Genomic DNA, 13,620 nt, shown 5'->3' with positions numbered 1-13,620 from the left:
ATATGGAAAACAGGTAATGAACTGGAAGAAGAGGGTCAAACCAAATAAAACTGATACAAATAATTTGCATTGTTTACTAATTATTATTACCAGCTCATGCTACAACTATTATTCGAATTATCAGAAATACAGACAGCTGGATACACAATCAGCTCAACGAACTCACGTGAAGCTTCCTTCAATAAAGATCTTACACATTTGGGAAAAAAATAATAATAATTGCATATGTAATTGAACCACAGCTATAAACAAAATAAACTGTGATTGTGGACGTTTCTAATAGCAAGCAAGAAAGCGTGTTATTCAGTAGTTGAAGTTAATCATCATTTTCTATTTGTTATTATTTAGGCAAGCAAATATTGTCTTTGTGTGTGTCTTCTATTTTAGTTCTTAATTATTCATATTTTCATTATTAATTGTAACAAGTATTACATTATTTGTTTCATTATGTCCACTTCATGTCTTGTTTATTAATTATATTTGAGTAAACATCTCATCTACATTACTTTATTGTTTGCCTTATACTGTTGGTAAAATATTTTTGGCCGATATAAGTTTTAATTTATTTCATTATCAGCTACTAACCATTGACTTTGGCTTGCATTTTATGTTGATTTTTATGATTTTTATGGCAAAATAAAACATATTCAAATTTGCTGCAATATAAAAAACATTTATTGTTATTTACATATAAACCGAGGTCAACGAAGTATGACATCTTCTTCAGAAAAGTGATTTATAGGATATAGCATTTTTTTTTCAATCATACACTATTAAAATGCTCACTTTCTTCATCAATTTAATGAGCTAAAACTGAATGTTAGAAAGCAGCTATAATCCAAATATTGATAATAGTAGCCTTTGGGGTTTTTTTCTTTTATTCCATTATATGAATTATGTTCTGAATAAAGTAAAGCTCGTAAAATTGTTGCTAAAAATGAAGATGGTACTGACAAGCTTTTTTTTTGTTTTTTTTTATTCTTTTTGTATCAATCCCGTGATGTAGTGTATTCTCCACTACACAAGGGGGCAGTACAGAAAATAAATTGCAGGTTTTTTTTCTTTACTACTTACTAAACATGGCTGCGCCCTTGGTACTCAGACGGGAATTATTCTCTTTAGCTAAAATATTAGGTGGAATTTCACAGTTGGTATGTTAACGATAACATTTCTTGTTTTAAACATCCTGTTTGAATAATTAAGAAACATTATTGCTCGTTGGATTGATAAAATGGTCCTCGAATCCCCCATTTCGGTCACTCGTGGCTCCTTCAACATCATGAATATCACAATATATAGATTTGTACCTAATTAACTTTATTGTTCACAGGGACCGAGAGGTTTGCGAGCTTGTTCCAATTACAAGAATTGCAGTCAAACTCGGTAAGTTTATTTTACTCTGTGCTGGCTTTCAGACAGTAATTAGTAATGTTACTGCATTTTAACAGTTTTGAGTAGCTTCTTTTGTTAAGTTGTATGCATTTCTCAGGTTTTAAGGACATTGAAAGTGAGAAATAAAGGGGAAAATATTAAGCATTACTGTGAGAAAAGTATTCAATGTTTAGGCAAAAGAAATGGAAATAAAACCCAAACAGATTTGATTCTGCAACAATACCTGAAAATTGTATTGAAGTTATCTTAAATCAAGGTCAGTAAAATGCAAAACACATTTGATGTGCCTATTTAGTGCAGCTTTAAAATCAATACTAGTAATGAGATTTTAATCAGGCTTCTATAATTAATACAGCTGTAATATTTCACTCTGTGCAGGTTCAAATTGCTACAGAGACCCAACACTTTCTTCCACACAGCCGCATATTTATCTTCAACTCGTTTTACAGCAAGTGGCATTTTTCTGTATTTTAACCTAAAGCTTAATTATAAAAATATTTCTATCAAAGAGTGACAGTGTTAAATTTGTAATTTGTGGTCTTCTATGCAGATCACTGTCACAGACGAGCCCGACACTCTCTTCCAGAAGGTGGTTGTTCTGGTCAAGGCTCATGACAGAGCTGTGCTGGACAGCTATGAGTTCTTTGCCACGATGGCAGCCAAAGAGCTGGGCATCACTATGGGCAAAGTGTGAGTCTCAGTGACAGGCCATCAAAAGCTCATTTAAGTATTATAAACACCTTGTAACTTCAAGATTTTTACTCCTCTTTTCTACCAGTTTTGAGCCACCCAAGGATATAGAGAGACTGACGCTACTGAAGTCAGTGCACATCTACAAGAAGCACAGGGTTCAGTATGAGATGAGGACACACTACCGTTGTATTGAGGTGGAGGCTTCAGTTGTTAAGCAAAATTCAACCATGAACAGTGACAAAATGCAGTGATTTTAATAACTATTGTGTTCATCTTCTTAGCTACTGCATGTTACAGGCTGCACAGCACAAGTGTACCTTGAATACATCCAGAGGAATCTCCCGGAGGGTGTAGCCATGGAGGTGACAAAGGTAAGGAAGTGAAGAACCAGTAGAACAGCAACTTTTAGTTAATAATTTGTGCATGATATTTAATTATTCTCCTTTGTTGACATTTCAGACTGCTGTGGAGAAGATTCCAGATCATATTCTTGAACCCATGTGGAAAGATCAACCTATTGATGACAAACCCAGTAAATAGGTCATCTAATGCATTTTCTTTACTGGAAAAAGTGTACCCGTTTGTACACAGGTAAACATAGCAGATTACTGAACTTTACCTTCCTATTTTGTATCCACTTATTAATGTGTTAAACACGTTATGTTCAGTTCATTTTTGTGTGTAAACATTCATTTCTAAGTAAAATTTTGAATCAAATCTTACATGGAAATGTGTTTTTTTAGTTATGATATTGATATAATACACTGATTATCTGTTGTTGAAGTTGTTCATTTCTTTATATCATACTTGCATACAACAAAAGACCTGCACACATTTATTTTTTGTGTGTATTTATTAAATTCTTGGCACACCGACATCACAGTACAACGTTCTACATATGCAGCTTTTAGCAGTAATGAAAAAGAACATGCACACTTTAAATAAATTACATAAGTTAATTAAAACATAGCTTGCTTATTAGCTATGTTAAACATGCAAAGTGTCAACATTTTTAGTTTGGACAACAGGTTAGATCATTTAAGGTATCAAAAGATTTTTAGGCCCATATACAGTCAAAATGAACTAAAATTGATTAGGCATAATAAATTGTCTTCTGTTTGTAGGATGCTCGGTAATCAGACAGAAATGGGCAACTTGTGATGCATTTTTACATACCAATGTCTGATCTCCAGAGACTTATTTTCTTCTGAGAAGCAATAGCCTTTCATAATCACACATCATAAATCAAATTCAAAAAAATTTGCAAAAACATGCAAAAAAATCTTATTCTTAATTGTTAAAGAGCTTCTCCTCAGTTAGTCATTATTACAGCAATTTACAGAATTATTGCTGTGATAAATTTGAAAACTAGTTAATAAAAATGATAAATACTGAATTTATGAACACCTGTGTATATAAACCGTTCCCAAATTTTAATGCGTATTTTCAGTGGCACATAAGTGCAACATGGTCATCTGAACAGACTGTTTCAATTATCAAGTTAGCAGTGGTGCTCTTTCTTGAATGGGTCACCTTTGTAGATTATGTTAACTTTATATATATCAGAAAAGCATATAATTGCCAGTATTTTTTCACACGATCAACCCACATTTTCCTGAAATGCAGAATTTGCATGCATGGCACTTAAAATGCACCCATTCCAAATATCACATCTAAACAGCCTTTTGTAATTACAATACTGCACACGCTGATATGTATTTTAATTGAGATGACAAACAGAATTTGATATCTTGTGCAGCTCCATAAAGTTTAAAGCCGTCAGTTTTCTTTACTGGGATGGCTCTTTTATTTCATTAAAAAAGGCACTGAAGAGTTTAACCCATAAATATTCAGCATCTTTCCATATGTGATGAAACTCAAATATAGTTGCGCCTTCTGTCCTGAAAGAAAAAATCTCTGTCAAAAAGGCATTAAAGACACAAGACGAGGCTCACCTTGTCAATTGAGGCGTTGCGTTTTCTCAGGTGTCACGCTGCTGGTGAAGGAGAGGAGGGATGTAAGGGAGGGTCTGGGCTCCTGGGGCCAGGGAGGTTAACTGTACTGTGTGCCCCCCTTCAGGAGACAACAACAGTCAGTCTGTTATAATCAACCACAGTTAGAGACATGAGGGGGGACTGCAGAGGTGGAAGAAGGAGCAAAATAAAAAAAAATGCTGAAGAGATGGAGATAAACAGATGATGGGAGGGGGCTGCACCTGGAATAGAAACCCCCTTGGGTCTGCAGAAGGAGTTAATCATTCTGCAGCATCTCTATGGTTGGAAGTATAAAAACGCTCTCATCTAGAAGAGGATTAAAAGTCCTTGTTTGGATAAAATAAATCATATGATTTCAATTGAGCAATGCTTGTTTTATTTGAAGAAATTAGCCATCCTAAATAGGGCTCAAAGATGAACAGAAATAAAGAGCTTATCTTGTATACTTGACATTCCAATAACCAAATATATTTTTACTTATTTTAGGAATCTATTGATATAACTAGATGCCATAACTTTAAAAGCTACTGAGTGAGAAATAAGACCAGAGCTATTACAGTGCTGATATTGTCTAAGAACCCTGATCACATTTACAGCATACATCAATGTAACAGCATATCTTTTTTTTTTTTATTAAAACAGCCAGAAAATGTATAGTGCTAACTCATCTCAGTGAGTTTATCCTTTCAGGATGATGTCCTCCTTTTAGACATGCTACCACTGATTCTTGTATCATGACATGAGCATTTCAAAGCCTTGATATTGGAGCGGTCCTACGTCCTCCAGTAACATTACTATTCAAAAACACTTCTTATAAAACTCGTTTTATACTCTCCAGTTAGCCTATATAGACATATTTGATTCTTTTTTCTATTTTGCCCGTAACTGTAACTTAAGCTAAACTATGTAAACAGATGTGACAATATAATACATGTACTGTATGTGCTACATTACATACAATCTTTTTCCAAAACGGAAAAGTGTATAAAATATTTCCATATAAGCATTCATAAAGTTAATATCTGAAGTTACATGGATGAAATATATTCATGTAAATATAAAATATAGGCTCACACTGAAAATATGACTCATATTGTTCATTGTTTCTTGCAAACATATCCATATTTCCTGCATATTTTCATATTTGTAATAAATTCTGAAGTATATGTAGTATTTTATGCCACACCAACAAAAAGTAGTGCATAATTGTGAAGTAGAAAGTAGGAAAAAAATAAAACGGTGGGAGCGTACTTTAAAAGACTGCAATTGCAGTGAAAATTGGTTTATTCAAATGGGGGTGAAAACTAATGGACATCCACATTTTTATTTGTTAAAAAGTTTGAAAATTAAGCATTATTTCCCAGTTCACAATTGTATGCTACGTTGTGTTTGTCTACCACACAAAATCCCAATCATGTTCATTGGAGTATGTGGTTGCAACGTGACAAAACGGGGAACCGTTCAGTAAGCATGAAGACTTTTGCAAGGCACTGACATGAAAATCGCCTCAAACTCTCAAACTTGTTTGTGAATAACAAATAAGGAGAAGTAGAGTTTATTAATTTTTTGTTTTATTTTTGTTTTCTTTCACGACTGTCTCATATCTGAAACGTTTTCATAAAACACATTCACAGGTTCACAAAAGTGATGTTAATTACAGTGAATAATGAAGTAACACCTCAAAAATCTAAAACAGAGTAAAGAGTAACTTCTACTTAACTAAAGTGAATATAAATAAAATTGAATTACTGTATAAATTTCTTCGGTATACTATTTATGTATAATGCTTTAGTGTCATTTCACAATAGATTGCTGGAAACAACATGAATCTTTCAAATAGCAGTCCTCATAACTTAAAATAGCTGCACATTTAAGATATTATTAAAGTAAATATTCACGAATACTTGACAAATTCAATGTCGTCTTATCACTTGACAAAATGAGCAAGTGTTTAACAATATCTGTTGCACTATTTTGAGACATAATACATAACTATCTTGATGTAACAAAAGGAAATACAAGGGAGGTCCAGGGCGTAACATTAATCCTTGAGGGTACAGTACTTTTTTCTCCCTCTTCTCCCACCTTTAAATATACAGTGTCACCATTTTTTTTGTCTTTATTTAGAAATCAGGAAAAATGTTAAGGCTAACAGGTGACAAGAATAACAGAACATGTACGAAACATTTTTTTTTCCTCTTTGAGAACAACGAGTTCAACTACGAACAGCTTTTAACAATATCAAAGTCTCTGCAGTGCCAACATTATTTATGAGCAACACAATGTGTTAATGCTTTCACATTGCCAAGTTATGCATCATCGTATGTGGAACAAGTAAGTTTCCTTTCTTCGCCAGAAAACAATACCAATAATACTTGGCCACAGACTGTTTTATAGATATTCAATGCTGTATGATACATAGTTCAGGGACGATTCATTCCCTTCTCCATGTTAGGCCAGTCCTGCAATAACAGGTAGTCATTCTATAGATTTTAGACTGTGTTAAAATCGGCGGCCACCAGGGGGGCCTGGCCACCTCTGGCCTCTGCCAGGTGGGGGGTGAGGCGGAGGAGAGACCGGTCCATTGTGGTAGCTGTGTAAAAGGATAAAATCACACATTGGATACTTGGCTTTGGCCAATAGGGGGCAAACTCTGGTAAGAGCAGCCATGTCTAAACTATTCTCAATCAACTCTGTACATGTGAGAAGCAAAGGAAGTGTTTTTCAGTTCTGTCAGTCATGCACCGTTAAAATAGCTTGGCTTCATGATGCTAATAAATTTCCATATTTCTATTTAAAGACTCAATTAACAACTAGCTAGAGGTTTGTTGTCATAAGGCATATAATAATAATGCTGTCATTTTGTTCTAGCATGAGATCAAATTCCAAACAAATATGGAAAAGTTATATTTATAAATAAAGCAGGTTTAAGAGAAAAAGAAGACTTTAGAATCTTTACTCAGGGCTTTTCCACCAAACAGGTTCCAGTTGAAAAGCATGGCTGGTGCTACAGCCAGTTCTTAACTGGGGTCGAAAAAGAACAGCTTTGCTTCTCCACCACCGCAGAGCCAAATCACAGTCATGTCATTATGTCTTTATAGACATCTCATCCAGTTAAAGTTTGATTCTTCCCGTTTTATTATGCTTTTGCAAAGAATCGTAGTGTGCAGACAATTTAACCACTAATGTTATGCCAGGATCCTTCTAAAAAGATGCCCTAGCATAATATCTCTGTATAAAACAAGCGCTGTTTGTGAACACTTTGTGTATTTTACTCTTTTTAATTTGACCAATCAACACCAAAGCAAAACTGATGGTCAAAGTTTTTAAAGTCCACTGCCTGACTGTGTCAGTGGAAACACAATAAACTTAGCAGGCTTTAGCACCAGTTAAACATTGGAACAGGTTGGGAGGAAAAGGTCTCAGAGAGTAAAGGATCTCATAAGTGTGACAACAAAGAGGGAATAAATGTGAAACGACGAGTTAACGTGTAAATTAGAGCTGAAACAAGTCTTACCCTCTTGGTCCGCGAGGGAGGAAATGGCGTGGAGGGCCAGGTGGTGGCATGCCTCTGCCTCGTGGGTGTGGTGGGCGCCCTCTGAAACCAGGGTGACATGGAGGTGAGAGTGGAGGCGGTCCATGCCTTTAAAAAAACAGAACAAGCAAAACCATGAATGTTTCGGTGAACAAATAAGATCATTTCTTGATCCTGTTCATTGTTGAAACAAATCTAAGCTCTTACATACCAAAACTTTTACTATAAAAAAGTGAATGAGCAAGGACAGAGCGGACATATATGTGATATTTCTATAACTTGCCAAAAAATAACTTGAAAAGAAATAATACAAAGATTTTGGAGATACATCTTTAAAAAGAAAAACTTGGATTAAAGTTATGAATTGGACCCATCTGTCTGGAATGTACCTGAAGATGATGATGTGAATCGACACTAAAAAGTAAACTGAACTACATTTATGTACTGTATAAAATAGTGTCAGGAAGATACCTTGGCATGGGTGGAAAGGGGGCTCGAAAGTGCATAGGGGGCGGAAGTGGAGGAGGAGGGGGAGGGAGGGGAGGTGGAAGACCCATCCCCATTGGTCCACCCCTCCCACGATGACCTCTGAGGTCTGGATAAGGTCGCATCCTCCCCATTCCTCTGCAACAAAAAGGCATAGGGTCAACTTCTACTCCCCTCATGGACAGTATCAAACAAAAAGAGTTAAACATTAAACTAACACCTAGAGAGAGTACATGGGCAAAACTCTGGGCACACTTGTAAACATATCCAAATGAATACCTGATGGGTCCAAATCCATTCATGGCTCCATCTTCCCCTCGGCCTCTCCCACGTCCTGGTGGACCAAAAGCTTTAATTACGCCTCGGCCCCCTCGCATACCGCCTCGGCCCATACGCCCCCCACGACCACGGCCTTTGGATCCTCGTCCTCTGCGACAGGAAGACAGAAACCACTCCTCCAGTTCAGATTAAACAGTGCTTCATATTTACAATAAACATTCATAGTTAATAGCTATAATTTTTTTTTTTATCATAACAGAAAAATCTGTTCTATGGTTTGAAAATGGGAAAGTTTTACATGATGAGAAAGATTTTTATTTTTGAGGCATTGAGCGTTGTTATGCAGTGATCCCTTTAAGAGATAAAAAGACCACTGATGAGTAATGCTTGTTCACTGTAGCTTGTAAAACGTTTGTAGAGTATTTCGCTGAATATCAAGCATGTCAGATATTTATAAATGACGGTGCTCACATCAAAATAGAATACTTTACTGTGTGTTAAATGCCACAGAAAACAATGCCATTTTGTGCATTCACACATGTACTTCTAGACAGCTGTAAGGTCTCACTAGCTGATCATGTTGTCTTCACAACTATATCAGAAGTCTAAAAGATGTCACAGGACAGACCTGGAATTGAAGTCACCTGAACCTCTCTGGGATTCATTCTTAGACATTTTGGGATTCTGTTCAGGGTCTGAATCCATCTGAAAACAGTCAGACAGGACAATTACCATTACAAAGATAATTATTTATCTTAATTTGAATGTTAATATCAGATAAATTAATAAAGATAAGTAAGCCACAATAATCTAAAACAATATACCTACTGTTCAAGAACACTTTCTGCTTTATAATTAAAGTCTAGAACAAAAAAAACAGATAATCATGCATAAAATTTCTAGATATCCCTTGCAGCTACAAGGTAATCAAGCATGATACAAACAGATAACATCTAATTTTGCTGGGGTTTTTTAATAACATTTTTTCTTAGATAGTGATGAGGAAGTGCTCATAAATTTGCTGTGGTATGTGCTGGCCAGAGTAGCAGAGAACTATTAAAATAACAAATTAAAAAATGGGCCACTGTTATGCATATATCATAAAAAAAAAGGTCATCATTAAACTTATATTCAGAGATTACCATAAAATGAGTAATAACCCCTAAAACTATTTGAGAAAATACGCTTTCTTTGGCAGACTTATTGTAGAGATACTGTATAAATATATCATCCGGGTGACTCCTGATCCAAAGCGGACCAGTGTGACCAGATGATCCTGTAAATTGAAAGGTTGGTTGTCCACAAGAACCTCAAGCAGATAACAAACTGAGGGTGAATTACAATAATTTTGTTTGTATTTCAGCAGGAAAGAGCCTCGATGTTTCATAACAAAAATAATGGATGAGGAACATTAGGGAGTGGCTGTCTTTATTTAAACAAGTTCCTACATACTTTCCAAACTCAAATTTCAAGAGTTATTGTTTTAGTTCATTTAAATTATGAATACTAATCTTTTTACACTAATCTGCAAAGGTGGATGCATTAATAATGAGATGGACAAATGGATGGAGAGAGGAAGAATTACTGATAGATGTGTGGATAGACAGCAGGACAAGGAAAAGAAATTTAAAAGTATCTATCTGCATTTAATATTTGTATCCCACACTGGAAAATGGACATGACCACTCCATATTTTCCCAGAATGTTTCTGAACCTTGTTCAATTATCATCTGACAAAGAGAGCCCCCTACTGCTCAGCACTATCTTGGAAATGCGATACAACACATAGATTTACACATTTAAAAACAACATACCATAAATTATTATAAGCCCATTTTATTTCACCTCTTATTTGATAGAAGTATTGTTGAGTATTTCAGCAATAATATTATTCCGGGACCTAAAAGGGTTTTTACTGTACACAATGTACGGTACAGTTTCTGAAGTCTTGCTTTCTGGTACACCGAACACACGACAAATTTATAGTTTTTACTTCCAGATTATGGGAAATACTTAGCTGTTGCTTTTTTTTAATAGCAAACGGGAATATTTCTCGTTGTCTATGAGGGAATACGCCTGGTATGTTAGATTCAAGTGTTAAACGCCGCTGTTAGTTCGTTTTTGGCTAATAAAAATACTCAAAAAAATACATGACATAAAAATGTAACCTTTAAGTTAAGTAGAGTAACTATGGATAGAGGACACCTCGAACGTAATGGAAGCATTCTTATCTTGATCTTAACGGGCAGCTGGTGCAGTATTAGCCTGTAATATTTATCCTGTAGCAACTAATACGACTTGGATACAGCTAATATGTTACACAATCCCTCGCAATATGTGTCAACATATAATACCATCACCTGAAGAGGTCAGAAGAGGTTGGATTAAACTGTCCAAAAAACGTTGAAAGGCTCTGGCTAATTCCTGGAATTAGCTAAAATCCCTAACTAAGTAAGTCAATGTCTTCTATGTTATGGAGCGAATTTCTAAACATTTTATTAACAATAGCCCAATTAAAAGTCAAAAATAAAAATTGGGTGTGTAATGAGGACAATTAAAGCTAAGCAGAAAAGGGGCGTTTCTGTTATTTTCTAATTATTTCCATTGCTTCGGGCAAATGAAAAAAAAGGAGGCAATACTTACCCCTATTGGTCGTACAGGCAAGATATATATTTCTTTAAAAAAAAGGGTATTAAATGTTCTACTTGCTAGTCAAAATAAAAATATTTTAGAAAAATAAAAATATAGGTATAGAAAATTTCCAACAGGTCCTATAATTCCTAAGCGTTTTGAAATGGCGGCTTCGCCAGACATCCTAGGTTGAGATTTCTTTGTGTGAGACGTCATGGTTAGAGTCCCGCCCATTGGGATAAGTATTGATTTTGATTGGCTAATCGTCACCTGCCTTCCAAATATTTTTATTTTTATTGGCAGAATTTTCTAGAGTGAAAGTAATTGTCTGCCTCTTTTCAATACTGAATCACATTGAATCACAAGTTAAATAGATATTTTCATTGAATACTTAGAGAATTAATTATTTTAGAAACAGAAGGAAAAAATACAAAAATACTTACAGAGGATAGGCTTAAAATGAAGGTGTCTTCTCTGTTTTAGAGACGTTTAGAAATTGTTAACCTGAACTCAGCTTATATATTTGCACTTCATAGCAACACAATATTTACCTAAGAATCTTTTACACTATCTCAGTCATTTAAAAAATGGGATTAAATCAAGATTTGAAAATTATGTTTTATGTTTTTTTTTTACTTTCAGTGAGCAAAATTTAATTTTAAAAATAGCAACGTTGTTTTTCATCCCATCTACAATTCTACCAAATTTGAGGAGGAAAATGACAAACATAATTTGTATAAAAAAAACTTGCCAAATACCCAAACAATATTTACATAAAAATCACAAAAAACTGTGAATGGAAAAATGATCAATAAGACAGATCCTGAGTTCCTAATGACGTCTGGATAACTGAACAGAACCACAATTTCAACGAATTATTTTATTGAAAACTTATCAAAAAACAAGGAAGAAAGGGTGAACACAACAGCTATTATTGTTAAAAATTGTGGTGCGACTCAAATACTTTGAACAGCCTTGTTATTCACACAAACACAAACTATTGGCTTTGCAAACAGAAAACGTGAAAACATTAGAACAAAACACAATTAAGGGATTCAAATCATTGGAAAGATATGTTCTCTCTTAGGTCTGTTCAGCAAAAAAATAATAATAGCAAATAGTTTGGCCAAGTTCATTCTATTCTAGTAACAACTAAATCGCCTATACTGTATACTAAAAACTGAATTCACAATTCCAGAAAAGGGGCAGCCTCATATGCATACTTTCCAAGTATTTGTATGATACTTTCCAAGTGCCCAAACAATATTTACATTAAAGAAAAAACCCAAAAGACTGACAAGTAAGAGAGATTTCAAAGTTATTATGATGAAAAATGAAACATCTAAGTTCAAAAAGGGGTCCATGATGAGAGATGGCATGTTGCGTAAAAGCGCTCCACGGTGCCTCCATTACGCACGGCTCAGGATGTCAGAGAGCTTGTTGATGTACTCGATGGTGTATTTAAGCGTCTGGATCTTGGTCAAGGGCTGGCCTCTCTTGCTGTAATCCGGCGGAAGGAAGTCGCGGAGCTGGTGCAGAGCCTCTGCCAAGCTTCTCATCCGCATCTTCTCCCTCTCGCTGGCCTTCATGCGCCTTTTCACGGACATCTTTGTTTTGCTCTGCCTTTGCCCCGACGAAGTCTCTTTGCGTCCGGCGCAGACAAAGGATAAATCCTTATTCTCCTGTTTGGAGATGGGGAAACAAATCTCCGGTGAGGAACACAGCGAAGAATCCAGGGGGGACTCCGGACAGACGGACTCCGGATTTTCTCCAGAGGCACTCTCAAGGATCTCCCAATCAGATAGGATAGCAGCCGTGACAGCTTCCAGATCCATGTTAGAAATCCAGACTACTGCTCAGCGAGGCGGATGACAGGCGGCTTGAGAGAATGTGAGATTTTTTTTTTTTTTCTTGCCAAACGCGTTTTATATAGAAGCAGATCTCCGGACCTTTATGGGTTCACAACTTCAGAAAAAAAAAAAAGTTCAAAGGACAAGTAAAGTGCCAAAATGAGACCTTCCCGAAGGGACTGGTTCGTTATCACCGTGGTGTGAATAAGGCCAAACAGACGGTTAATGTGATAGAAAGAAAAATAATTAGATTCCTTCTGTGGGAAATTACTCTAAAGTCTGCACAGCGACAATTATCAGTTTGATGTGATGTGTCTTAATGAAGACTGCCGTTTCACCTGAGACATTCACACCACTCTGACAAGTCAGCCCTGCGTGTGTCCTCACTATACAAACAAACACCACGTTGGAGCTCATCACTTTCTTCGTGAAAGGTTAATTCTACAGGATAGATAAAGGTCAAAATCACAACAGCTACAGTCCAATCATTGTGTAGACACCTACACTTTTGAAAAGTTACCTTGAAGTGCGCCGTTTTCTAAAATGTAGACATTCTTTATGATGGAAGCCATTCTTACTTATTAAGAAACTTTTATTCTAAGAGAATTAAGTTGAAATCAGTAGGACTCCTTTTGCGGGGATGTTATTTGGGCAGAGGATGCAGCTGTCACCAGAACTTCTGCCAGACCTTTCATGTCTGAAAAGGTGTGAGCCCTCACTCAGGATCAAGGGGACACAACACTGCTGTGTTGTTTAAAAA

The 13,620-nt window shown here is 35.7% G+C and overlaps 3 protein-coding genes across 6 annotated transcripts; 1 reads left to right on the top strand and 2 right to left on the bottom strand.

Moving 5' to 3' along the window:
- Nucleotides 1-1,028: 1,028 nt before the first annotated feature.
- On the top strand, nt 1,029-2,807 carry mrps10 (mitochondrial ribosomal protein S10). The gene is made up of 7 exons (XM_028039755.1): nt 1,029-1,151; nt 1,331-1,383; nt 1,771-1,840; nt 1,943-2,082; nt 2,171-2,279; nt 2,367-2,456; nt 2,545-2,807. Exons 1-7 carry the CDS (start codon nt 1,080-1,082, stop codon nt 2,623-2,625), a joined length of 615 nt encoding a protein of 204 aa, XP_027895556.1. The 5' UTR covers nt 1,029-1,079; the 3' UTR covers nt 2,626-2,807.
- A 112-nt stretch (nt 2,808-2,919) lies between these two features.
- LOC114158362 (splicing factor 3B subunit 4) lies at nt 2,920-11,208 on the bottom strand. Of its 4 annotated transcripts, none has more exons than XM_028039758.1 (6): nt 11,023-11,207; nt 9,008-9,084; nt 8,380-8,529; nt 8,086-8,238; nt 7,597-7,722; nt 2,920-4,158 (listed from the first exon to the last, which is right to left on the bottom strand). In XM_028039758.1, the coding sequence occupies exons 2-6, from the start codon at nt 9,082-9,084 to the stop codon at nt 4,074-4,076; spliced, it is 591 nt and encodes a 196-aa protein (XP_027895559.1). In that variant the 5' UTR covers nt 11,023-11,207; the 3' UTR covers nt 2,920-4,073. The 4 variants fall into 4 exon arrangements, with proteins under 4 accessions (XP_027895559.1, XP_027895557.1, XP_027895558.1 ...); XM_028039756.1 differs by having other exon boundaries at nt 2,924-6,672; XM_028039757.1 differs by lacking the exon at nt 11,023-11,207 and adding an exon at nt 10,740-10,940 and having other exon boundaries at nt 2,924-6,672.
- A 704-nt stretch (nt 11,209-11,912) lies between these two features.
- On the bottom strand, nt 11,913-13,620 carry msgn1 (mesogenin 1). Its single transcript, XM_028039842.1, has one exon. The coding sequence runs from the start codon at nt 12,843-12,845 to the stop codon at nt 12,420-12,422; it is 426 nt and encodes a 141-aa protein (XP_027895643.1). The 5' UTR covers nt 12,846-13,620; the 3' UTR covers nt 11,913-12,419.

This window comes from Xiphophorus couchianus, chromosome 15 (assembly GCF_001444195.1).
Source record: "Xiphophorus couchianus chromosome 15, X_couchianus-1.0, whole genome shotgun sequence".
Taxonomy (NCBI): domain Eukaryota; kingdom Metazoa; phylum Chordata; class Actinopteri; order Cyprinodontiformes; family Poeciliidae; genus Xiphophorus; species Xiphophorus couchianus.
The sequence above is the reverse complement of the archived record's forward strand: the minus strand, read 5'-3'. Positions and strand labels throughout refer to the sequence as shown.

Excerpts from the sequence above, each read along its gene's own strand:
- mrps10 (XM_028039755.1), top strand. The coding sequence starts at position 1,080 with ATGGCTGCGCCCTTGGTACTCAGACGGGAATTATTCTCTTTAGCTAAA. Across the intron at positions 1,384-1,770 it reads AAGAATTGCAGTCAAACTCG|GTTCAAATTGCTACAGAGAC; the intron begins GTAAGTTTATTT and ends CACTCTGTGCAG. Across the intron at positions 2,280-2,366 it reads CACACTACCGTTGTATTGAG|CTACTGCATGTTACAGGCTG; the intron begins GTGGAGGCTTCA and ends TCATCTTCTTAG.
- LOC114158362 (XM_028039756.1), bottom strand. The coding sequence starts at position 9,084 with ATGGATTCAGACCCTGAACAGAATCCCAAAATGTCTAAGAATGAATCC. Across the intron at positions 8,239-8,379 it reads AATGGATTTGGACCCATCAG|AGGAATGGGGAGGATGCGAC; the intron begins GTATTCATTTGG and ends TTTTTGTTGCAG. Across the intron at positions 7,723-8,085 it reads CCCTTTCCACCCATGCCAAG|GCATGGACCGCCTCCACTCT; the intron begins GTATCTTCCTGA and ends GTTTTTTTAAAG.
- msgn1 (XM_028039842.1), bottom strand. The coding sequence starts at position 12,845 with ATGGATCTGGAAGCTGTCACGGCTGCTATCCTATCTGATTGGGAGATC.